The 27,141-nt window shown below is 34.7% G+C and overlaps 2 protein-coding genes and 1 pseudogene across 9 annotated transcripts in view; 2 read left to right on the forward strand and 1 right to left on the reverse strand.

Moving 5' to 3' along the window:
* The first annotated feature begins 202 nt into the window (after positions 1 to 202).
* On the forward strand, positions 203 to 24,551 carry CUNH1orf146 (chromosome unknown C1orf146 homolog). Of its 2 annotated transcripts, XM_039838841.1 has the most exons (6): positions 203 to 656; positions 12,941 to 13,052; positions 21,114 to 21,207; positions 22,423 to 22,591; positions 22,984 to 23,062; positions 23,723 to 24,551. In XM_039838841.1, exons 2-6 carry the CDS (start codon positions 12,984 to 12,986, stop codon positions 23,855 to 23,857), a joined length of 546 nt encoding a protein of 181 aa, XP_039694775.1. In that variant the 5' UTR covers positions 203 to 656; positions 12,941 to 12,983; the 3' UTR covers positions 23,858 to 24,551. The 2 variants fall into 2 exon arrangements, with proteins under 2 accessions (XP_039694775.1, XP_039694774.1); XM_039838840.1 differs by lacking the exon at positions 23,723 to 24,551 and having other exon boundaries at positions 22,984 to 23,665.
* Positions 12,261 to 12,375, forward strand: LOC120583534 (uncharacterized; annotated as a pseudogene).
* A 102-nt stretch (positions 24,552 to 24,653) lies between the features above and the next one.
* GLMN (glomulin, FKBP associated protein) overlaps positions 24,654 to 27,141 on the reverse strand; it is a 34,443-nt gene continuing 31,955 nt past the window's right edge. For 6 of the 7 annotated variants that reach the window (XM_039838833.1, XM_039838836.1, XM_039838835.1 and 3 more), the window contains 3 exons: positions 25,701 to 25,824; positions 24,930 to 25,012; positions 24,654 to 24,810 (listed from right to left, as the gene is read on the reverse strand). In XM_039838833.1, coding sequence (XP_039694767.1) covers positions 24,694 to 24,810; positions 24,930 to 25,012; positions 25,701 to 25,824 — 324 coding nt within the window. In that variant the 3' untranslated portion in view covers positions 24,654 to 24,693. Of the gene's footprint in view, positions 24,811 to 24,929; positions 25,013 to 25,700; positions 25,825 to 27,141 lie in introns of those variants that run through there. The other variant, XR_005647773.1, reaches the window with a different exon arrangement.

Below are 27,141 nucleotides of genomic sequence, written 5' to 3' on the forward strand. Positions count from 1 at the left end.
GAGTATGCCCAGTTCATCTACTATAACTAGAATGGCACACTCCGTGGGTACAAAAGATAGTAGATGAGTTAACATGCTTGCGGGTATTGGTGGAAGGTCACTTTTGGATGCTTTTATCTCATTTAAATAGTAAGCAAGACCTTCAACTGAAAGTGAGGATGAGGAAGAAATGCTGGAGATTTGAAGAGAGGAGAAAGTATGAAACAGTTATCTAGGAGAGTGGGAAAATGAATGGACTGGCCAGATAATTGTAGGATTGACAAATAACAAAGAAGGAACATTTGAATAATATTACTTTGGCTTCATGTTGCTAATAATAGTAGTGGGGCAAGAACTGAGACTAAATTTTAGAAAATTGTGAAAAACCAATTCCAGTAACTAAGTCTAACACACACACACACAAAACCTTACTTTTTTCTTAGCCACTTAACAGGTTCGAGCAAATTTGCGATCTGAAGAGTGGAAAACGCGGGCGAGGCCGTGGTAGCAAGGTCTGCGGCTGCGCGGAAGCCGGGGGAGCGGAGAGAGTGCTGGGCGGCTAGAGCGGCCAGAGAACACGCCTGGGCCTCTCTGCTCCGCCGCACGCCTCTTGCTGCTCATAGAAGTTTCTGGAAGCTTGGGAGTGGCCAAGAGGGCACCAAGGACTTGCTAATCAGGTTTGTTTGCCCCTTTGGGGGTGAGACTGCCAAGGACCAGGCTTTTTCACGTTTTTTATCCTTAGTTCTTCTACCACATGTCTTTTTGTTCAGATTCGCGGAGAGCAAATCTTTACCTCCGAGTTTAGGCGGGCGGAGAGCGCATCCTCCCCACCCTTTTCTTGCTTTGAGAGTTGTGTGGAAAGTTTTTCATCTAGAATTGTAGACCTGCTTCCTTTGAAGAAGCTTGGTCATCCACCTGGGCGAATTTATATTTTATTTACTTTAGTTGTTATTCGTAACCTCGTTCATCCCCCGCCGCCCGCCACCCCCGGAAAAAAAATGAATTTTAAAAATTAAAGAGTGGAAGGGGCAGTGAAGAGCAATGCAGGCTAACTTATCTCACTTGACAGCTGAGAAGAGTAGGTGGGAAAGCTAGTCATGGGAGATTATTGTGCAGTGTTAAATTTATTTAAATTTGAAAACTTGGGAAAACAAACAAAGCCATAACTACAAAAGCCCAAAATACTATGGCCTTGGAGACATTGAGGTAGCCTTGCTATCAGCCCTATTTTTCTGATTCATTCTTAGTCGTTAACAGTATACTCTTGAGCTTGAGGATCTACTGCCACCTATTCCTTTCTCAATTTTTAGTGCACAGAATTACTTAACCTCCCTTAATTCAGCTAACTTAGTTAAAATTGTTTATAAAACCTACATATAAGAGTGTAAAGATTTAAATGACCGTATATTATTTGGGTGTATTTTCAGGTGGATTATCATTAGACGGTATATTAAATTGTATAGGGGGAAATAAAAGATGGAGCCCTTCCCCCAGCCAGCTAGCAAGACATTCAAAAATATTTTTTGAGTATCTACTGTGTGCCAGGTGTAGGAGATACAGTATTAGATAAAACAGAAGGTGCCTTTGCTTCATAGAGCTAGTTAACTTATCATTCATTCATTCATTCATGCAATAAATGAGGAATTATAGAGCAGCAGGTTTCAACCCAGCAGGAAGAACTTTCTAATTATTAGAGTTGTTCAAAAGGAGAATGAAACTGCCTTAGGAGATACTAACTCACCACCACGGAAAGTGACATTTATTTGGATTAATTGGTTTCTAAATTTTGCTTTGAACTAATTTTGTATTGAGTAACATGGAGAATATAACTTCGTTTGACATTAAGAAGCTTATGATTCAGGAGAACTGAAATATGTTTATAAATAAGTTTGTTGGGCAAAATACGGCTTAACAGATCTGTAGTAAGGTAGATTCTAAAGGAGTGGTCTCGTTTCATTTGAGATCAGGAACAGTTTCTTGCAGAAGGCAGAATTTCTAGTAGACCTTGAAGAAGAGAGAAGAGTTTTTTTAATAGACTATATTTTAGAACAGTTTTAGATTTACAGAATAATTGAGACGATAATACAGTGTATTCTCACATACTCTATACCTAATTTCCCTTATTATTAACATCTTCAATTAGTATGGCACACTTAACAATTAACGAACCAATATCACTACATTATTACTAAAGTCCATAGTTTATTCAAATTTCCTTAGTTTTTTTGTTTTTTTGGGGTTTTTTTTTGCCTAATGTTCTTTTTCTGTTCCAGGATTCCATCTAGTATATACTACATTACATTTAGATGCAGTGTTTCCTTAGGTTACTCTTGACTGTGACAATTTCGCAGACTGTCTTTGTTTTTGATAACTTTGACAGCTGGTCGGATATTTTATAGGATGCCTTACTATTGGAATTTGGAGTTTTTCTCATGATAGGAATGGAGTTATGGATTGTTGAAAGGAAGATTACATATCAAGAGTACATAATATCAACATGATTTATAACTGTTAATGTCAACTTTGACCACTTGACTGAGTTAGTGTTTGTTAGGTTTCTCCAATGTTTCTTAGAGACAACTTCAGGAGATTTATCTCTTCTCCCCCACTTATTAATGTATCCAGTCATTTATATTACTATGGACTCATGGATATTTATTTTATACTTTGAATTATAAGATAATAGTATTTTATTTTCCTGCTCAGATTGTTCCAGCTTTGACAATTGGGATCTCTTTCAGTTGGTTCATCTACTCTTTTGACATACCCTTCTCAATGTGAATTTTCTCCTTATTTTTGTTTTTAGTCACTTCATTACTTTCTGGCACTACAAAATACTCTAGACTCATCTTGTATATTTCCTGTCCCAGTCCTAGAATTAACCATTTCTCCAAAGAGCCTTTGTTCCTTTTATTGGAGAATGGTATTAGAAACCAAAGTCCGGCTAGGGTATCATTTCTTTTAGGCCCCTCTCAGTGGACAAAGCAAAGAAATAAAAGAGTGTATACTAATCCATGTATATATACATATCTGTAAGTATTTATATATTTATTTGTATCTATATTAAGGTAACTGAGTTCATACTGATGTCGCCAACTCTGATCCATTACCACATGGATCATTCTAGCCTTGAGAGGTAGGATTAAAAAGAAAAACTGAAGTATGAGGAATAATGTTAAAAAATGCTGTTATGCACATTCTTATACAAGTGCATGTTGTATGCATGTCTTTTGAGTATAAACCAGGAGTGGAATTGCTGGCATATAGTTTATGTGTATCTTCATCTTAATAGATAATATCTGAAAAAAGCTGTGAAAAGTCTGAGATTTTATCCTACCTACAAGCAAAGAAGGTAGCCCATTATTGTTTTATTGATGCTGACAGAAGATACAAGATGCCTGGACTAAAAACAAAGCGTTTTTAAAAATTTCAGTCAAAAGCAGTAGCCAAAGGTTAAGATACCTGTTGGTTCCCCCGGCCCTCAAATCCCACAGGTGGGTAGATGTGTGGAAATAACACGAGTGGACTAGATGGATGCACATACAGTTGGTTGTATAACAGATGAACACTCAGTGGAAGACTAAACCTAAAAAAGTATAGTAAAAATACAGTATAAAGATTTAGAATGATTTACCTCTATGGGATACTTACCATGAATGGAGCTTACAGGACTGGAATTTGCTCTGGATAAGTCATTGATTGAGTGGTCAGTGAATGTGAAGGCCTAGGACATTGCTGTATACTACTGTATACTTAGGCTACACTAAATTTATATAAATAAGATGTCTTTAATAATAGCCCTAGCCTTTTTTACTTTATAAACTTTTTAATTTTCTAAAACTTTTCTACTCTTGTAATCACACTTAGCTTAAAACATTTTACAGCTATACAGAAGTATTTTATTTATATCCTCATTCTCTAAGCTTTTATGTTTTTAAATTATTATTTTTTAAAACCTTTTAAACCTTTTGTTAAAAAACTAAGACAAAAACACACTGAAGTAGGTGTTCTGAGACCCAGTACGTGTGTGGAGGGGGGCTTATGGAGTTCTCAGATCAAACACCAGCAGGGTGTTTGAGAATCCACCTCATTGTGATACTCTCTACCCAGAGATAACATTGGAATCCACAGATTAAGGATTCAGTCCTGTAAAACTGCTCCAATCCCCACTTCAGATGCCAGTCACAAGCCCAGGCTGTTTCCTGTACTTCTGACTGGCTATAAATCAGAATTTTAATTAATTTGCTAGGGCTGCTCACAGAACTCAGAAACATTTTACTTACTAGCTCACTAGTTTATTATAAAAGGATATAACTCGGGATCAGCCAGATGGCAGAGATGCATAGGGCAAGTTATGTTGGAAAAGGCATGGAGCTTCCACGCCTTCTCCAGGTGCAGCACCCTCCCAGCACCTCCACATGCTCACCAACCCAGAAGCTCTCTGAACCATATCCTTTTAGGCTGTTATGGAGGCTTTACTACATGGTCATAGTTGATTAAATCATTGGCCATTGGCAAATGATTCATCTTCCAGTCCTTTTTCTTCCTTGGAAGTTGGGGGGTAGGACTGAAAATTCCAACCCTCTAATCTCATGGTTGGGTCTCCTGGTGACCAGCTCTTCTGGTAGATGCTCTCTGAAAAGTCGCTTCATTAACATAATTAAAGACACTATTTTCACTTTCAACACTTAGGAAATTCCAAAGGATTTAGGAGCTCTTTGCTAGAAATGGGACTAAGATCAAATATATATTTCTTATTATAAATTACGACATCACAAATACACATTAGCCTTGGCCTGCACAGAGTCAGGATCAGTAACACACATGGAGCTGTGATTGCCTATGATAACAATGCCTTCTTCTGGATACCTCCTGAAGAACCTCCCTGAGGCTCTTCAAGAGTTGTCACTCTTCAGAAATACATCCATGGTGGTACGCTTAGTTTTTTTCTTTTTTCTTTTTTATCATAGATTTTCTTATAAGCAGGGAATGGACCATGAACATTCCTCTCTGTTAATGAAAACTTTTTGGTGTTGAGGTCCATGTTTTCAAACCTTTTAAGAGGCTTGTTGAGGTCTGTAAAAGCTTCTGCTAAACAGTTCATTATGCATTTTCTGGGGATTCTTCTTTTTCTTCTCCTGAAGTTTGTTTTTCTCTTGCATCTTCTTCGGGTATGCACTCCTGTTCAGACAACTCCAGTTCTTCAGGAACCATCCCTAGGAGCTCCTCAGTGTTATCCTTATCCATACCCAGGTTGAAGTAGTTTGCCCTCTCAACCACAGCTTTGTTGATTTTTGCAACCTTTGCACTATTGTTGCAAAACCATAGGACCATTATGATGTCACTAGGCAATAGAAGTTTTTCAGCTCCATTATAATCTTAGGGGACGACTGTCATATATGGAATCTTTTGTTGAAGATGTTGTTATGTGGTGCAAGACTGTATAATAAAAGTGATATATGACAAGCCCACAGCTAATATCACACTCAAAGGTGAATAACTGAAAGATTAGGAATAAGGCAAATATGCCTATTCTTACCTTTTTTATTCAGCATGATACTGGAAATACTAGCCAGATCAATTAGGTAAGAAGAGAAGTAAAAGGTATCCAAATTGGAAAGGAGAAGTAAAGTTGTCCCTATTTGTAGACTTGATCTCATTTGGGAAACCGTAAACACTTTATTAAAAAAAAAAACAAAAACTGCTAGAACTAATACAGTAAAGTTGCAAGATACAAAATCAACATACAAAAATTAGTTGCATTTCTATATCCTAACAACGAACTATATGAAAAGGAAATTAGGAAAACATCCTATTTACAATAGTACCAAAAGGAATAAAATATTTAGGAATAAACTAATGAGGTGAAAGACTTGTATACTGAAAACTACAAAACGTTGATGAAAGAAATAGAAGACACAAATAAATGGAAAGACATCTTGCGCACATGGATTGGAAGACTATTAATAACACATTCATACTACCCAAAGTGAACCCGTTCACTTTCACTCTGTAGGTATAGTAACCTTTGACACCATCCTCTCAGCCTGAATTTCCTAAAGTGTAAAATTATATAAATATTTTATTTTCTTTTTCAGATTTGTCTTTCAAAACTCAGTAAAAATTGAAGTTCAGTGTTCAGTTTCTGTGAGCATTCCTCATACGTAATTTTACAAAAAAATTACGTATTTATATGTATACACACATTCCCATTCCATTTATAACTGATCTTTTGTGATAGTTATGTCTCCATTCTGAGCAGCCTTTAATTACCAAGTTTGAATCATTTCCGCATCCTCTCTCCCTTCTTTTCTCCCCAAAATGTCTGTGCAGGAAGGAAATGCCTGGGATGTAGATGCCTCAGTTATCCAATAAAAATCAAATATCAAAATGATTATTAAATATCTAATGCAGTACTAGTATGGAAGAAGACTAAGAATTGAAATGTTATAAGGGAAAGCTTCTTAGAAACATTGAGGTATAATATAAACTACAAAATAACCATAGGATTTGAATATTCTAAGAAGTAGAAATAATAGGTGAAATTCTGTCACTAATAAAACAATGGCCATCTCTCCATTTTCTACTTGGAGCACCCAAGCATTCTCTTTAAAATATATAAATTATACATTTAGAATGAAATGTGCATTGTGCCTTTTGTTTAATAGTAGTAGTAAACATGTATTAATGCTTATATATAAATTATACATTTAGAATGAAATGTGCATTGTGCCTTTTGTTTAATAGTAGTAGTAAACATGTATTAATGCTTACTATTTGCAAAGCACAATTCAGTAATGACTACTGATTCTCTTATGTGCGCCACTGTTTTATGTGCTTTATGTATAGTAACACATTAATCTTCAAAACGTTGTGCCTTCCTGAGTTTGTCTCAATTCCCAGTCTTGAAAGGCATATTTATCTGGGGCTTCCTGTCCTCTTTTCAGAACTCACCTTCCCTCTGTGCTGCTTATTCTTCTCTCTGTGGACAAAGAAACTTACTATCAGGATATCCTCACCTTAATGATTTGTATGCTTTAAGAAAATGAAAAATAGCATCTTCTTACAAAAATGTAGGGGATCCCTGTTTTGATAATTAGAACTCTTTCATTTTTTGCTATTGTAAAAGATCTTAGCACTGAAAAAAGTTACTGTAAAAGTAAAGGTGCTTTTTTCCCTAGCCTTATAAGCAGTGCTGGTTATTTTATTTAAAAGTTGAATGTATTTTTTCTTTTGGAAAATAATTGGGATGTGGTAACTTATAGGACCTTTTTCATTGATTATCAAGGTGTTTCAAAAGGTTATTCTTCATTTTTTATTTCATTTCAGTTGCCTGACATTAATTTGGTTTCGGTAGCAGCAAGAGTTTAACTGGTAATGGAGTAGCTAGAATTGCTGCAGATTTCAGAACTTCACCACAGGAAATATTTTGAATAGTTCCAGTGTTGAACACCTATGCTTTTCTGACACAACAGAATTTGCTAACTTAAAAATGATGCACTTATTATTATTAAACATATATATGTGTGTGTATAGATTTACATATATACACATCTATATCATCATTAAACATGCAGCCATATTGAGGTATAATTGATGTGTAATAAATTGCAGTGTATGATATGATGTTTTGCTATATTTATACACCTGTGAAACCATCACCACCAGTCAGTATAATGAACATATCATTCTCAAAAGTTTCCTCCTGCCCTTTTGTAATCCTCCCTTCTGTCCCCATTACCCCTCCATTATAATCATCCTGTTTTCTGTCTGTCTCTTTTGGCTTCTTTCACTCAACATAATAGTTTTTGACACTGATTAGGTTATTGTGTGTATCAACAGTTCATTCCTTTCATTGCTGAATAGTATATCATTGTATGACTGTATTCCAATATCCATTCACCTATTAAGGGACATTTGGGTTGTTTCCGTTTTTAGCTATTGTGAATAAAACATTTGTATTTAAGTTTTTATATAGATATGCTTTCTTTTTGCTTTGGCAAAATATCTACAAGTGAAATGCCTGGATTATATGGTAGGTGTGTGATTAACTTTTAAAGAAATTGCCAAATTGTTTTCCAAATGGTTGTACCACATACTTTCCAAATGGCAGTGTATGAAAGTTCCAGTTCCTTCACATCCTCACCAGCACTTCATTTGGTTAGTCTTTTAAATTTTAACCATTGTAGTAGGTATGTAATGGTATCTCATTTGTTTTTAATTTGCACTTCCCTGATAACAAATGGTGTTGAGTACATTTTCACGTGCTTATTTGCCATTTATTTATGTTTTTTGGTGAAGTATCTGGTCAGCTCTTTTGCACATTTTTAAATCGGGTTCTTAGTTTTTATGTTATTGAATGTTGAGAGTCTTTAAATATATATTCTGGATACAAGTCATTTACCAGGTATGTGCTTTACAGGTATTTTCTTCTAGTCTGTAGCTTATATTTTTATTCTCCAGTGTTGAAGTGGAGGTTTTTAACTTTGATGAAGTCCAAGTTATCATTTTTTTAATGCACTGTGTATTTATTTGGTTTCATAGCTAAGCATTCTTTCCCTATCCCAAGGTCACAAAAATGTCTTGTTTTCTTCTAGAAGATATGTAGTTCTGTTTTACATGTAGATCTATTATCCAGTCCGAGTTTACAGTTAGGTGGTGCGAGTTATGGATCCAAGTTTTTTTGTTTATTTGTTTTTGCATATAAATATCGAATTGTTCCACCATCCTTTGTTGAAAAGTCTGTTCTTCATTAAGTTGCCTTGGCACTTTTGTCAAAAATCATTTAACTATAAGTGTGAGGGTTCAATTCCAGTGATCTGTATATCTTTTTCTTATGCCAATACCACAGTCTCTTGTTTGCTGTAGCTTTTTAGTAAGTTTTGAAATTGAGTAGTTAAGTCCTCCAACTTTGTTCTTTTTGACTAGTCTATGTCCTTTGACTTTCCATATTAATTTTAGGATCAGATGAACAAGTTCTACTAAAAAGGAAAAGCCCTTCTGTCCTGAAAAACCTACTAGAATTTTTTTAATTTTAATTTTTCCTCAGCTTTATTGAAATATAATCGACAGTTAGTTGCTCATATTTACATAGTACAATTCAATGAGGTTTTTTTTCGATTAAGTTGGCATATAATAATATATTAGTTTCAGTTGTATAGCAAAGTGATTAGAGCTCAAGTGATCCCCCCACTAAACATAGAACCCCTCTTCTCCCTTATATATTTATTACAACATTGTTGACTATTTTCCTTATGCTACACTTTATATCTCCATGACTATTTTGTAACTATCCATTTGTATTTCTTAATCCCTTCACCCTTTTACACCTTCCTCCCAACCTCCCTCCTGTCTAGTAGCCCTCAAAATATTCTCCGTATCTATGAGTTTGTTTCCATTTTTGTTATTGTTGTTTATTTTGTTCTTTAGATTCCACATGTATGTGAAATCATATAGTATTTGTTTTTCTCTGACTGACTTCATTGAGCGCAATACTCTCTAGGACCATCAAGACAATATCTTTTTCCATCCCCTTCCTTTTAGTCTTGTGTGTCTTTTAATTTGAAGTGAATCTCTTGTAGGCAGCATGTGTAGGGGTCTTGTTTTCTTATCCATTTAGCCACCCTCTCTTTTGGTTGGAGCACTAATTCTTTTCCATTTTAGGTACTTGTTGATAGATATGTAGTTATTGCCATTCTTTATTCATGATTTTGATACATATTTTTTCATCTTAAAGAAGTCAGTCCCTCCAACATTTCCTGTAATAATGGCTTGGTATTGATGAATTCTTTTAGCTTATTTTTGTCTGGGAAGCTATGTGTCCTTCGACTCCAAGAGATGGCTTTGCTGTATAAAGTAATCTTGGTTGTAGATCCTGGGTTTTTTGGGTTTTCATCACTTTGAATATTTTGTGCCAAGCCCTTCTGTCCTACAAAATTTCTTTTGAGAAATCAGCTGCCAGTCTTATGGGTATTCCCTTGTAGGTAATTAACTGCTTTTCTCTTGCTGCTTTTAAGATTCTTTCTATGTATTTAACTTACGGCATTTTAATTATAATGTGTCATGGTGTGGACTTCTTTGGGTTCTTCTTTTTTGGGACTCTCTGGGGTTGTATGTCTATTTCCTTCACCAGGTTAGGGAAGTTTTCCATAATTATTTCTTCAGATAGCTTTTCCACTTCTTGTTCTCCTTCTCCTCCTTCAGGAACCGTTATTACACAGATGTTTTTACACTTAATTTTGTCTCAAAAACCCCTTGATTTATTATTATATTCTTGGCTACTTTTTTCTTGCTGTTCTCTTTGGATGCCCTTGGCTTCCCTATCCTTTATATCAGTGGTTTGATCCTCTTCTTTATGTACTCTATTAATTCCCTCTAATATACTCTTAATCTCAGATAATGTATTTTTCATTTTTGACTGGTTCCCTTTTATAATTTCTATTTTTATGTTTTTTATCTCTTTGTTGAAATTCTCACTGAGTCCATCTACACTTCTCCTAAGTTCATTGAGCATCTTTATAACCAGTGTTTTGAACTCTGTATCTGGTAGATTGCTTGACTCCATTATTCCTGGATCTCTGTTTTGTTCTCTCATATGGTTTCTGCTTCTTTGTCTTCCCGTTTTGGCTGCTTCTCTCTGTCTTTTCTATGTACTAAACAAAGCTCCTAAGTCTCCCCGGTTTTATTAGCGTGGCTTTGCATAGTAGGTGTCCAGAGGCACAGTCCTGAGAGGGGTTCAGCAGCAGGCCAAGTTTAGCCCCAGCCTGTATCCCTCTGGGGCCACCTGTTAAGATTCAGGAAGCAGTCCACAGATGCTGTGCTTATAGTTGCCTCAAAAAACCACTCCAGAAACCAAAGTCAGCTGCTACCAGTGTGAGTCTTGGCGCTGCTCAGCAAGTTGCACAGGACTCATGAAGGACACAGCTGGATATGGCTTGGGTAGGGTCACCATTTGGGGGAGGTGGAGTTTCAGGGAATCCTCTGGGCAGAGTGATCTCTGTTATACAGTTTGATGATGTTTCAACTTTGGAGTCACCTGTGCCTGCACACTGGGAGAGGGGAGGGCTCAACAGAGGAACAGTGGATGCCATCAGCACTTCTGCTCCAGAGAAAGCTTTGCCTCTGACCTTGCTCCAACAGCTCAGCATCCCCCTGTAAGTCCCTGGTGCCCCCCGCCCAAGCAGCTGATGGGGCACTGATGCTCAGAGCGAGCAAGTCCATCACCGTGAAAGTCCAGTCATGGACATGAACCCTTTAAAAGGCTTCTGTAGCTGCTGGCTGCAGCTGTGGTGGCCTCTGTCCCAATCAGCCCCTTGGGACTGGGCAGCCTCGTGTCCTCGTCTCCTCTTACCTCTTCTCATTGCAGGGTGAGTTTTATTTCTCTCTCTTGTAGAGCTTCTGTTCATCTAGACCCCAGGTGACTCTGCTTGCTGTTTGTTCTGTTTCCTTCACAACTTTGATATAATCTTACGAGCAGATGAACAAAGCCACTATCATCTACGCCATTTTACCTGGTCCCTTAATAGGGATTGTGTTTATTGTATTTATAGACCAATTTAGGAAGAATTGCCTTAACTAATACTGAGTTTCCAGTTCATGGATATGGAATGTCTCCATTTAGATCTTCTTTAATTTTTTTTCAGTAATGATCTCAAGATATAATTCTTGCTCTTCTTTTGGTAAATTTATTTAAAAATATTTTGTTATTTTTTATATTGCGAATGCAATTGTTCCTAATTTCATTTTTTTGTTAGATTGTTCATTGCTAGTATATACTGATTTTACATCCTGTGAGCTCATAAAACTTGCTCAATTTTCTAACAAGGATTATGCCATCTATAAATAAAGACAGTTTTTTACTTCTCCCTTTCCAATTTATATTCTAAATATATAAAAAGTGGCCAGAGCAGGGATCTTTGCCTCATTTCACATCCTAGGAAGAAAACATTCAGTCCTTCACATTTAAGAATGATGTTGGCTGTAGGCTTTTAAATGTCCTTTATTAGCTTGAGGAAGTTTCCTTCTGCTCCTGGTTGGTTGAGTGTTTTCATTATGAATGTGTATTGGATTTTATCAAAAGCTTTTTTTACATTTAATGAAATGATCTTGTAATTCTTGTCCTTTATTTTATTAATATGGTATATTAATTTATTTTCGAACATTAAACCAATCTCGCATTCCTAACATAAATCTTGATACTATAGAGCTCGACGGGGCGGGAGTCCAAAGAGAGACCCCAACCCGTGACCAGGTTCTTGTCTTATGCTATGAGAAAGAATTCAGTCTACGACCATGCTACCCTGAACAAGCCTGATCCCATCCGATCTTGGAAGCTAAGCAGGGGCCTGGTTAGTACTTGGATGGGTGGCCACCTAGGAAGATCAGGTGCTGTAGGTGTAAAAAATAAAAAAAATAAGGGATTGTAAGCTTACAGGGTCCTTGCGATCTGTGAGATCAACTAAGGGTTGCCTCGCCTAAAAAAAAAAAAAAAAAAAATTCAAGTATATGATAAACAGCAAGCAGGAAAGGGCAAGTTTTATTAAAGCAGAAGTATACCCTTAAAAGTTCAAGCCAACTTGGAGAGCAAGTTGAGCTGAGCTGTTTGGATCATAGGCTTTTGTTTTCTTGGTGTTGGGGTAGAGACATGGTACTTGCAATGCAGGTGATATTATAATGATATGATTAGCCAAAGCTGAACAAAGGACAAGGGAAAGACTCAGGAACATTATCCTAGATGGGATGGAACATCCCAAGGCTATCCATCCTGTCTCTTGGTCTTGGCTTGTTTCTTAAGCCACCTGGAAGGGAGAGGGCGGCCCAAAGCCATCTATCCTGTCTCCTGTGGCTTGTTTCTCAAATATTTTTTAAAATGTCTGCATTACCCTGGTTTTATTTCTACCTTTAATTTACTCATTCATCAAACAAACATTTCTATGTGTTCTTTTGTTCTTATTTATTTCAGATTGTGGCACTCTTAGAAGCTGGGTTGGGCCAAAGGCAGACAGATGGCGGAAAGTGCTGGAAATGAAAAAACAAAATGGACAACCACCATTATTATTAGCTCAACTCTTAAGGTAAAGAGGCATTTGGAACATTGGTCTTTAATTTAAAAATTAAAATAAATAGAACAATTTTTAAAAAGATTCTTAGCTTGATTATCCGAAGTTGTGTAGATCAGCAATTATATCAGCTAAATGTATTTTAAAGATAAATTATAAACTTTACTACATCCATATTCAACATCCTGCTTCTCTAAATATTTGAAGGTTGGAAATTTTCTGAAGTCCTTTTTCTTTTTTCCTCAGCCTGTTCTAATAGAGATGTTAAAGAATTCCAGAAATAGTAAAGCATATGCACATAAATATTACTTAAGGTTTTTTGAGAGATGAACAAAAACTAATCTGTCTAGTCTTAGTGGCACTGGGAGGTAGTTTAATTGTCATTTCTTGATGATTACTTATCTTTCCTCTCTGACTGCTTTTCAGATTTGGGCACTATAGTTTAATGTATGAATTTCTTTTTACCTTTTGACACTTCATAAATCTGTGAATTGGTGTCATTTATCAAGTTCTTATTCATCATCTCCTTTAATATTGCCTCTGTGTTAATCTTTCACTCCTTCCCCTCTTAACTCCAATTACACGTGTGTTAGATTGTCTCACAATATTTCCATACATTTCGACTTCTCTTTCATCTTTCCTGTGTGTTTGGGCTGCTGTCTAGGTAATTTCATCAATTCTATCTTTCATGTCAGTATTTCTCTCTTTACTCTGTTAAACTTATCCATTGAGAGTATTCTCCTTTTCATTTTGTTTATTTTATTTTATTTTTACTTTTTTCAAATTATGAAATATACATAGAGAAGGGTACATAAAATATATATGGAAACAATTTAATAGACTTATTATAAAGAGAATACTCTGTAGCCAATCCGATCAACAAAAAGGACATTACTAATTCCCTTTTCCCTCAGGACTTTTATTAATTATATCACTGATAAAATACTAATTATATTAGATACTTAAAACTTTTTTTATGTCAAATCGAAGAAGGACCTAATACAAAGACCCCCAGTCTGGAAGAACTGTCATGAAGAATGTGACATAAAGGAGCTATGTCAGGGTAGAATATAGGGTTAATTCAAGCATAGCCCTTCCACATACTCGGAAAATAAAAAGGGCTGCTGACCAAGGAGACAGTGAACAAAGGACTTGCTGGGCAATACCTGCTCCCAAAGACTTTTTCTGCTGTTCCCATGGGCACTGTATGCTCCTTTGGCCGTTCCGTAGACATCATCTGCCTGCTCTGCTCTAGAAGGTGGATGGTCCGTCGTTCTCAAAAACTATCTGCTCCTGTAACTAAGCAGCACATTTTGCTCTCACTTGCTTGAGAAGGCAGTTATTCCCCTAATGAGCTAGTTTTGCCAAGGAGCAAGGTCACGGGATGATGCGGCAGCTGATTCCAGGACCAGACACGCAGTTCCTCTTGCCTTTCCCTCCACATAGCCTGAGAGGAAAAAAAAAAACCCCAGCTGAAATGACAGGATAGGTGGCCTTGGCCACCCCCACTCCCTTAGTTTCCATGACTAATCAGTGCTCCCAAGACACTCCGGGAGCCAGGCTTTTGGAGCAATAGCCCACCTGTGTCTCTGGGAGTTGCAACCCTCTCATAAATGCTTATTCTATTTAGCTCAACTCCTGTGTTAGCCGTCAGTCTTTTGGCTGTGAGTGGTACATGTCTCAGAAGCCCCAGACTCAGTATCCCTCCTGTTTCAAAATGTGTATAACAGTTTTTCTATAGACATAATTCTCACATTTATTTTAATATTAATTACACAATTGTGGATTCAGTGTTCATTTATAGTTTTCATGTAAAAGATAGGTCTTTCCAACACCTCACTTTATTAATGATCCATCAGATAAGCATCAGGCATAGATGAAAGTTTCTTTCTCTGGAGGAGCCAAAATCGTCAGACATGGTTTGACATGAAAAAGTTTGCCAAACTTTGTTCTAGATGAATTTCAGAATCACATTAAATTAAAAAAAAAATTCCATTACACTTGATTTGAGTTGAACTAACATTAAATTAGAGGAAATTTTTTTTCCCATCTCATGAACACATACGATATCATTGTATTTCTTTATCAAGTCTTTATTTTCTCAGGTATATTTAAAATTTTTTTTCTTAATATTGTTTCTATTTCTTTTTCAGTACCTAGATAGTTGATGTTTTTGTTACTATTATGAAATATTATTTTCCCCCATGTTTTCAGTCTATAATAAAGGAACTATTAAGTGTATGGTAATTTATATTTGGTCACTTTACTGAATTTTCATAATACATTACCAGTTGATTCTGTTGGATTTTCAAGGTAGCAGTCATAATTTGCACTTGATGAGAATTTCTGACAGCTATATCTGTTATTTTTATTTCATGACCTTTTGCCATGACCAGAGCATCCAAAACAGTGTTTCTGATTTTAATGGAAATACCTTCAGTGTTTTATTATTTACAATGTTACCTGTTGCTATAAAATAACATTTATTATGTTAATATTGATCTAAGTTGAATTCATAAAATTTTTTTCTTTTAATCAGAAATAAGTGTACATTTTTCAAATGCATTGTATTTGTATCTATTGAGAAGAGCCTAAATGACTAATCTTTGCATTTTTTTCATTAAACTAGTTGATTATTGTGGATTTTTCTTTCATATTCTCTTAAACTTTGGTTTGCCAATATTTTGTTTTTGGATTGTTTATTAAATATTGGGCTGTGGTTTTTCTCTTTTCATGCTTTTTTTCTTTGTAGGGAGTAGGGGAGGTTTTTTTCATTTTTTAAAAATTCCTTTTTTTATCTAGGAAGTTTATGTAGTATAGAAATTATTCTTTAAATATAAAGGAGCTTTTCTATTAAATTTCTATGCTGCTAATATTTTAAGAAATGTAGAAAAATTGTGGTTTTTATGGTTTTTGCTCTATTAGGTTTTATGCTATGTTGTGAGTCTGTTTCACAAATGATACTTTTTCAAAAAAATTACCCATTTCATAGAGGTCATTAAATTCATTAAGTTGAACTTTATGAAACTGCCATTTCTGTGATTTAAATTTCATATTGGCATTCTTTTAATTTTCTAATAAACTGTATCAGTTATTAAGTGTCCCTTTTCATTTGTTTTTATTTATATTTCTTTTCTTATGAATAGATTTTTCTAGGCAGAACACTAGTTTTACAGAATATTAATAGATGTTACATATGTAGGTAGAAGTATTGTGATGGATTTTATTTGGAATGCCGGTATAAAAAAGTTACACAAGTTTTTTTGCTGCACTCCTCTTCAGAGCCTTTGCTTGCTCAAATGCATTATAATTTCCCTAAAGAAGACAAAATAGTATTCAGTGTTTCTCAATCTTACGGAGTATGGAATGTCATTTAATATCTTGTGGGGCAAATATTCCATGAAAAAGACTTTGGAAAATCTAGTCTTAGCTCCAGGTTATTTTGAAAAATTAACTGTTCAATTTACCTATTTTTTTTTCTGCATTCAGTACTTTCTAACTTTACTTTTATTATTTTCTTCTGTTATTTGTATTATAATTCTTTTAGTTGCTCCCCTTACACACACACTGATAGATAGGATTGAAATTCATTAGCATGACATATTGGGTCCTCATGATCTGTCAGCAGTTACTCCTAACCCTGTCCCCAATTAACTGACTCAAATGCACCTTACACACTTAACATATAAAGATCATACTTTAAGTTCTGAATGCCTTTGCCTATATTTCTTTTTCTGTCCATGCTGTACATTTGTCTTCTTCCTTCACTTGCCTGATTAACAAACTGCTTTCCACTTTAAAGCTTTGACTCAAATTTTATGACTCTTTCACATTTGTTACACCCTTTTATATAGTTTCTGGTTCTTTGCCAAAATTATAAACTTTGTCTTTTATCTTCTTGAACATAGTAAATATCTATTTTAAGGCATATATCTGATAACTTCACTCTCTGTATACCCTGTAAATCTGTTTCTACTTCCTGATGTTTGTGATGATTCTCTTTCATGTAATCTTGTTTCTTTGTATGTCTGATTACGTTTTTTTATGTTGTCTTTTTTTTCCATTATTTTAAAGCTTTATTGAAATGTAATAGACAATTAGTTGCTCCTATTTACATTGTACAATTCAATTAGTTTTTTTTCAATTGTTGGCATACAATAATATATTAGTTTCAGTTGTATAGCATAGTGATTAGAGATCTGTATGACTCACAAAGTGAACACTCCACTAAATCTAACACCCCTTTTCCCCCTTATATATTTATTACAACATTGTTGACTACTTTCCATATGCTATTTCTCCACTTTATATCTCCATGACAATTTTGTAACTATCCATTTGTACTTCTTAATCCCTTTGCCATTTTCCACCAGTCTCGTCTAGTAGCCCTCAAAATATTCTCTGTATCTATGAGTTTGTTTCTGTATTTTTTGTGGTTGTTTATTTTGTTCTTTAGATTCCACATGTATGTGAAATCATGCGGCATATGTCTTTATCTGACTTACTCTATTCAGCACAATACCACTTAGGTCCATCATGTAATATCTTTTTGCATCCCCTTCCTTTTAGTTTGTATGTGTCTTTTAATCTGAAGTGAGTCTCTTGTAGGCAGCATATGTAAGGGTCTTGTTTTCTTATCCATTCAGCCATATTATCTTTTGGTTGGAGCACTTAATCTTTTCCATTTGAGATATTTGTTAATAGATATCTAGTTATTGCCATTCTTTATTCATGATTTTGATACATATTTTTTCATCTTAAAGAAGTCAGTCCCTCCAACATTTCCTGTAATAATGGCTTGGTATTGATGAATTCCTTTAGCTTGTTTTTGTCTGGGAAGCTATCTGTCCTTTGACTCCAAATGATAGCTTTGCTGGATAAAGTAATCTTGTTTGTAGATCTTGGGTTTTCATCACTTTGAATATTTTGTGCCAAGCCCTTCTGTCCTACAAAATTTCTGTTGAGAAATCAGCTGCCAGTCTTATGGGTATTCCCTTGTAGGTAATTAACTGCTTTTCTCTTGCTGCTTTTAAGATTCTTTCTTTGTATTTAACCTTTGGCATTTTAATGTTGACGTGTCTTGGTGTGGGCCTCTTTGGGTTCGTCTTTTTTGGGACTCTCCGAACTTCCTAGGGTTGTATGTCTTATTTTCTTCACCAGGTTAGGAAAGTTTTTCACCATTATTTCTTCAAATAGGTTTCAACTTCTTACTCTCTCTTCTCCTTCTGGTACCCCTATAATGTAAATGTTGTTATGTTTGATGTTGTCTCATAGGCTCCTTAAATCTTCATTATTTTTTATTCTTTTTTCTTGCTGCTATTCTGATTGGGTGTCTTCCACTACCCTATCCTCTATGTCGGTGATATGATCCTCCACTTCACACACACTGTTGATTCTCTCTAAATATACTCTTCATCTTAGATATTGTATTCTTCATTTCTTACTGGTTCCTTTTATAATTTCCATTTTTATGTTTTTTTCTCTTTGTTAAAGTTCTCACTGAGTTCATCTACACTTCCTCTAGGTTCATTGAGCATCTTTATAACCAATGTTTTGAACTCTTGCGTCAGGTAGATTGCTTGACTCCATTTTTCCTGGAGATCTGTTGTGTTCTTTCATATAGGACATGTTTCTTTGTCTTCCCATTTTGTCTGCCTTTATATATCTGTTTCAATGTACTAAGCAAAGCTCCTAAGTCTCCTAGTCTTATTAGCATGGCTTTGTATAGTAGGTGTCCAGCAGCACAGTCCTGAGAGGGGTTCAGCAGCAGGCCAAGTTTAGCCCTAGCTTATGCCCCTCCGGGGCCACCTGTTAAGATTCAGCAAGCAATCCACAGATGCTGTGCTTATAGTTGCCTCAAGAGGCCACGCCAGAAACCAAAGCCAGGTACCACGAGTGTAGGGCTTGGAGCTGCTCAGCAAGGGGCACAGGGCATGCTGAGGACACCATTGGGTGTGGCTTGGGTAGGGCTACAAGGTGGGAGAGGTAGAGTTTTAGGGAATCCTGTGGGCAGAGTGGCCTCTGTTATTCAGTTTGATGACGTCTCAGCTATGACGGCACCTGCGTCCACATTCTGGGAGTGGGGAGGGCTGAACAGAGGAACAATGGATACTGCGGGCACTTCTGCCCAGGAGAGAGCCTTGCCTCTGGCTCTCGCTCTGACAACTCAGTGTCCGCCTGTAAGTCTCAGCTGCTTGGGACTGGGCAGCCTTGCATCTCTGCCCCCTCTTACCTCCTGCCATTGCAGGGTGGTTTCTTATTTCTGTTCATCCAGACCCCAGATGACTCTGCTTGCTGTTTGCTCCGTGTTTCCATCACAAGTCTGGTGTTATCACAAGAGATGTACAGAATCTCTACCATCTCCACCATCTTGCCTGGTTCTTGTCTGATTACTTTTTATTGTGTGATGGAATTTATATTTGAAATATTGTTTCTAGAAATAATTTGAGGCTTAAAGTAGTGTCCTGTTCCTCTAGAGAAGTCTTAATTCTGCAAGAGAATTAAATCTCTAATATCCTAAGTAGGGTTGCCAGATAAAGTACAGGACACTCAGTTAAATTTGAGTTTCAGATAAACTATGAATTTAGTGTAAGTACATCCCAAATATTGCATGGGACATACGTATGCTAAAAAATTATGTTGTTTATTTGAAATTCAAATTTAACTGTGTGTTCTGTATTTTTATTTGCTAATCTGGCAACCCAAGCTCTAAGGTGTCTGTTGTATATAATAAATGAACTTATCTCCTGTGCATCTAGAATAATACTTGTAATAGGAGAATTATGAAAATTGCCACCCAAATCACTTTCTTTGTTTTGTAGTTCAAATGAGGAGACCTCATTGAAAAAGGTTGCTCTAAGGAGTGCTTCTGTAAGGTTCTTGGGAACACTAGTAATACAGTATCACCTTAATACAATTTCAGGGATTGAAATGATTTGAAGTTAGGCTGCAGTCCCTGTGAGATGTGTTCTACTTTTGTCAAAAGCTCCATTTAGCCTCTCATCTTTCTTTTCCTGAATTGGCAGATAGATGCCCTCGGGAGAAAAATGGCCTAAATGCTGGTTGTATATCTTTGAGTTTCTGTATAGATCTTGGTGTTATAATTTTTTACTATCTGGCTAGCTCTCTGATGCATTAAACAGACTTTTAAAAATTTCCAGCTTTTCTAGTTGCCTTCAGCAGGAGGGTTGGCCTAAATTACTTAGTCTGCCATCGCCGGAAGCAAAGTATAATTTTAAAACAGCAAAAGAAACTCATGGGAAGTGTCATAGTTGAATTCTACGTCAGGATCTGTTTGGCATAAAATACTCTCTTTAGGTAGGAAAGGAAGCATATATTTTATACTTAAATCCAGCCTGTGTACTTAAAATATACATGATCTGAGGAAAAATATAGAATAAAATTGATATATGTAAGGAATTTTTATCTATTTGGAGAACAAGCTTGAGTTTTGACTAGTCAAGAAACACTATTAATCACTTATATTTTAGTGTCTTGGGTATTTTGATCTAATTACTTGGTGGACTAGGAAATGAGATGAGTTTTCAAATGGGTAGTATTTAAACCAAAAGTCTGGTTGCTGTCTTCATACATGTTTTCTGACTACCTAAGGCTTAAGACATTTTATAAGTGTACTTTAACTAAAACAGATGAATTAGAAAACTGGTTGTCTCCTTGTGGTATTCTATATGTCTGGCAGTTCATGGTTCGATCAACTAAGAAACACATCACCACCCACTTGCCAGTTATACATTAATTCATGTCAGAATTCATCTCCAAATTGTTTTTTAAGTTTTTATTTACTCTAGTTCTTATAGTTTAGTTCTTTCTGTCTTCAATTTCTGTTCCTAAGTAATATAACTGTAGTATACCTCATTTCCAAACCTAGAATCAGTGCATTAGAGCAGAATTAAATTTTTTCTTCTCTGTAGAGAGCACACTTAGTGTCTCTTTTGATGATCACATCTTTAAGTAGTATAGTTATAAAATAAACTATTAAGCTTATTTTATTAGCTTTAATAAAAAAAATCATTCTAAATCATATCTTAAATTTGTATTTCTGAAAAATTTTTTTAGAGTTGTGAAGTTGCAACTGCCTTAGAAAATCGAAGCCACAAGGTTCGGTATTCAGATTCAGTGGAAAATGGATCGATTATATTTTCTCGTACTGGTACAGTATATTTGCTAACTACCTTGATTTAAGTTTCTTATAAAATATGTCAGTATAAGTTTTAATAATTTGGTAGTTCATTAACCAGGTATTAAGGTTAAGGTATTATCTTCTGAGAGATAAATGTATAAAACTGTTACTGCTGCAAAAGCAGTACATATGGCCAATTACAAAATATATCCCTTTTTAAGATTGGAATTGTTGAACTAAAGCTTAACCAGTGGCATCTGGTACAGGATGGTAAAAACTACTTGCTTTGAAACTAATATGAAATAGAACACAGCCATCTCCCCAGTAATTGTATTACTGGTATTAACAAAAAAGCCAGCATCACAATATTGGTCAAAATCCATATATAAAAACAATATGGGAGAATGTTTTTGATGATTTCATACAAGAATTTTAACTTTGGGTGAACACAATGCAGTATATGTATGATGTATTATTGAACTGTACACTTGAGACCTATGTGATTTTATTAACCAAGGTTAACCCACTAAGTTTTTTTAAAAAACCTAAAACTGAGAAAAAGTATATATATAATAGTTTATGTTCTGGTACAAAGGTTTCTCTAAGAAACAAAGGCTTGCTTAAGACTATTTTTCTTTAGTTGATTTCCAGCTTTTAAAAATCATTGTATATAGACTAGTGATTACCAGAGGGTAGGGGATGGGGGGAGGAGGGAGGTAGATGGGGTAAAGGGGGTCAAATATGTGGTGACAGAAAGAAATCTAACTGGGAGGCGAACACGCATGATAAACATATATACATCTTACTGTTAAAGTGTACAGCTGAAACTTTTTGGATTTCATTAACCATAAAAAAAATTAAAAAATAAAAAATAAAAAGCCAAGAAAGAGAAAATTTCTACCGCAACCCCCGCCCCTGCCCACCATAAAAGAAAATCATTGTAACACGGAAAATTAACTTTTAAATTAGGCATTACCTTCATTGTGGACAATACCTTAACTGAAAAAGAAAATGGTTACTGACCAAAAGTTTTTTTCTGTAAATATTTAGAATAAGTCATCCTTTTATAGAGCACTTCAAAGAACAGCCTATTTTGTTGTGTAAAAATTTTGTTATAGTAATTTCTACTTCTTATGGGTTTGGGGCCTGGACACCTACAGCTGTTATATTTAGAGCTATTTTTATTGATTTTACTGAGTTTACAAAAAAATTTTGATTGTTTTATATTATGTCCACATTTCGTAGGAGTTGCATTTTTACTGATGGATGCTAAAGAATGCTTTATGTCAACTGAAGAAATATTTCTAGCCAAAATTGAAAAGTTTATTAACATTCACCAAAATAGTTTTTTGGTTCTGTCTGCTGCCCTCCATGGACCCGAGGAATGGAAACTGATGTTCAAGATTCAGCAGAGGTATGAAGAATAGCCCTAAATTTTTTCTTAAATTACATTGTTTACTTTCATTCTTAATTCTTTTCAGCAGGTGAATTATGTTTTCCCAAAAGATAAACTTTATAATGTTAACCTGTCATATTTAATAAAATACAGGCCAAACGGCTATATTCTGTGAATCAGGGTGACAAGTTTCAAAGTTCATGCTGATTCATGGGATTCCCTTGCAAGACCAAACCAAAAGTGAACACTTTTTATTCATTTAAGTTCTGGCTAGAAAGCGTTATTAATTCCTGTGGAATAAGGCAGGGCATGAATGAACAAAACATAAGTAATAAGAGGTTTGTCTCTTTTTTCCACTTATAAAAACAGGCAAGTCACATGATCCTTTAAACTTATGAATTGTTTTTCAGATTCCTGGGTAGTAACTTACGGATACTTCCAGTACACAACACAGTAAATGCCATTAATCTTATGTGTACTATAGCTAAGGTGAGTCACCTGAAGAAAATGACACATACACACACACTCATACACATTATGGTTCTTGACTTCAAAACACACACCCTCTTGAGGACTGACAAATACTTTGCTTCTGTTCTCCTCAGAGAACTTGCTGTTTCAGTGTGCAGCTCTTTCTCCATTCTAAACTCAGCCTCTCAAGACTTTCTGGTAGTCACTACAAGAATGATTCATTTTGGGCCAAAAGAGCATTTGGCCATATGTACACTGTTTGGCCCTATTGGTTACTTAAATCTTCTTTCAAATTCTAAAGTATAAATATTGGTCAGGTTGTAGTCATGAACTGTCAGAGTGCAACATACTATTTATAGAATACTCTTAACCAGTTGTCTACTTTCTTTTCATGCTTATCCTCCTCTGTGAAGCATGCCCCCAATTCTCATAGGCAGTTACGTGTTCCTTACTCTTACACTTCAAATATTAAAGCAGTTCTTATAGTATTCTACTTTTTGGCTTGCATGTTTGAAATTCTTTATGACAGAGATCAGATTGGACTTGTCATTCATATATAGTATTTAGCACATAGAAGGTGATTGATACTTGTTGAATACTTTGAAAGATATTTTTTTATGTGACCCTGTAAAAATACCTTATGTTTGTAAATAATGCTGCATGTTTATCTTCTTCCAGATCACCTCCAAACCATACATAGATAGCATCTGCTACAGAATGATAACAACTAAAGCTTACATCATTGAGCAGAGTCCTGTTTGGAAAACACTTCAAAAGATAAAACTGAGTAGTGATTCATTTAACCCAAATTAGAGTATCAATTATAAATGTTCTTTTAGAAGAATATTAAAATAATTAGACTAGTTGAATTATAATGTTCAAATATATAAAGATTTTTGAAATTTAAAATATATACAATTAAAAGTGATTTTTTCAATTTTTTGACTAATTCCTTTAATGTTTAGAAAAAATTGGTACAGACATATGTTATAAAACTCAGATGCAGTTTCTTAATGATACAAGTTAAGTTAGATGGACAACTGTTTATTAGGAAATAAAAGAAAATCTTTTCAGCTTTTCTACAAGGCAGCCAGTATTTCTAAAATTAATCTTTGTAGCATTTACATTATAACTGCTGCTTGAGAGGCGGTTGTGGGACTTTTCCCCACTAAGACTCCTGAGGTGAGAAAAGAGAAGAAATTAAGAGAAACAGTCAACTAGCTTAAACTCAAAACTTCTCCCTATCTTCTTTCTTAAAATGGTGCGATATCCAATTTGACATTAGAAATTCTAAAATGTAAAATAGTATATAACTGGAACATAAAGTGTATTTTTATAAACTGACTACAACTATATGAATAAAGGCAATTCAACTATATTTTGTGAAATTATAACATAAAATTATTAATTTGTATTGGATTTTAACAGTATATTTAGAATACATATATGGGCATTATTTACCATGGAGATATCTTTTTAAAACCAAAGACTATTACTAATCGCATAATGTGTCATTATAGAAACTGATAAATGAAAAGTTACATTTATTTTTCTATCAGTGTTTTACAGAAAATTTTTGTAAAGGTGTTAAATAAATCATAATGGAAAATACAGTATTTTACTAGTTTTTTATTTTGGACATGGAGCTTTCACTTTATCCCAGTATTTTCTTCAGAGGTAGACTTTGTTTTTATTTCAATGAGTTCTTCTACCCGAGCCAGAACACTTTCAATCAAATCAAATGTGAAAAGAGCTGAATGTAGGACCTGCAATGCCAAGAAAATTGTGTTATTAAGGCTGCATTTAAATAAAACAAAGCGAAAACAGAAAAGACTTCATCTGGATGTAGCTTAGGAAAATTTCACATCTACATTTTTAGATCTACCTTAAGCTGCATTTCAGGAGGCATATTAGGGATCTCTTCTCCACTTACAGTTACAGAACAAAGATCTTTAGATTTCTGGACTTCTGTGAGAAGAAGAAAAAATCATGTGTCACACTTAACCATTAAAACAACTCTCAGGTTTTAATAATAAATTGATAAGCTACTTTCATTATTCACTTAAAAATGTCAGTTATTTGTATACATTTGTAATTTTAGTGTTTAATAATGCAGGGTATGCTTAAATCAAGCTATTAGAAAATAAAAATTCTGCAACATGTGAATTAATGTTTAGGTAACTTTTGGCATGTACAGGATGAATGAAAATTTATAAACTTTTTCTAAAAAAAGACAAAATTTCTAGTTATGCCTATAGAAATATCACTATAGCTATGGAAAAGATCATAAGATTATTATAGAAGAATTGCCAACTTTAAAAAGTAATTCTGGATCTAAGTATCTTTTTCGTAATCTATACCAGTTTACTTGAGGGTGGGGTGGTGGGGGGAGGTGGACCAAGCAATACCAAAGGACTTGAGATTTTAAACCAAAATGTTTCAATTTGGTTTAAATCTTTGTTAGCCCAATTTCAGTGTTAACTGGCTACTAAGATTCATTTTAATTATAAATAAAATGACTTAACTGCCATGGTTCCTTGTCTGCTACAAATCAGAGAAGTACAGGATTCAAAATCTCTATTTTGAATATAAATGGCAATTTTAAAAGCTGACTAATTTTTAGACGTAAATGAAAATGAAATTGCACGTTACTAACCTTGGCTATTTTCTTGGCTATTTTTAATTTCTGCTTCATAATGTGCTTTTGACATATTAAGTCCTGTATGGAGTGGCTTTAAGAATTTATTCTCAATCTTTCCAAGTTCTGTCCATAATCCAGTCTGTTCAGAAGAATTAATGAAATAATTAGTTACCTGGGACATTTATTGCCTACTATTATTAAGCATGTGTTTGAGAGTTGGAGAAACAACAATGAATAAGACATGGGCCTTGCCTTTCAAGGTAGTTTACTTTTTAACAATGCATTCATTACATCTAGTTATTTTTATGTGAATACTGATCAAAACAAAAAATACCAATCAAAACAAAAATGTACTTTGGTCAGTACATTCACTGCTGTGCCATTTGGACAGCTCCTGGTTTTGAGATCTGTAACTTACAAGTTTTAACCATAAGAAAATAATTTGAGGTTAATCTACATGGTCTAAGACATTTCTTTTTCCCTATAAGCCATCACCACCATGATTCTACCTTATATATACTTTCAACTCTTGATCTTTCAATTGATATCCGTCTTATAGATCTAGAGGATTCTTTTCCTTCCCTGGTACAGAAACTTTTCTAACACAAAGCTGATATGGACTATCTTGGTGACAAATGCAGATTTTTATCTGCTTAGGACAGCTTCGGGTTATTTGGTCATCCACATTAGAGGTTTTTATTCCAAGAATATTTTTTCCTATAGTACTAAAGGATGGGAGTCATAAAGTCTTAATTTTATTTTAAAAAAGTTCATTGGTATTATTAAGTACTCTTTACAAAGGAAAACATCTTAGGTTAAAAAGGAAACTTAGGAAAACAATGATCCTTAACTAGAACTGGACCACCATAAAACTATAAGAAAACCTAGGAGAAAATCTTTGTGATCTTGGGTTAAGCAAAGATTTCTTAGAATCCCAAAAGCATAAATCATATAAAAGAATAAAACTGGTAAGTTTGATTCATCAAACTAAAAATTTCTGCTCTTTGGAACATATTTACAAAACCATACCTAATGAAGGACAGGAAAAGGTTTCCTTTCAAAAAGTTGCTCTAGGTTGAACTTTTTTTCTTTCACTCTTTCACTTTTACTTAGTATTAGAAATTCTTTAAAATATTATTCCCAAAATGATAAATGTTTTATATTCATTCTTTGGCATAAAGTGTAAATAAAGAACTGAGCTCTACCGATTCTCTTCAGCCAACAAGATTGATCTAATTACTGATACAAGATTTTAAAAAGCAACATTTTTCTTGTTTTAAATTTCTCCTTTAGAAAGTAAGGATTAAAGGTTTATAACAGAAAAATGAGATGTAACAAGAAATCTAATTTTATTATATTCGGAATATATTCATTAATATTCTATTCATTAATCTCAGGAATATTAATTAAAGCAACTACATTTAAGCCCTCCGTCTATAACAAAGTGTTTTGCAAC

This window comes from Pteropus medius, unplaced genomic scaffold, assembly GCF_902729225.1.
Source record: "Pteropus medius unplaced genomic scaffold, Ma_sr-lr_union100, whole genome shotgun sequence".
In the NCBI taxonomy this organism is placed as follows: domain Eukaryota; kingdom Metazoa; phylum Chordata; class Mammalia; order Chiroptera; family Pteropodidae; genus Pteropus; species Pteropus medius.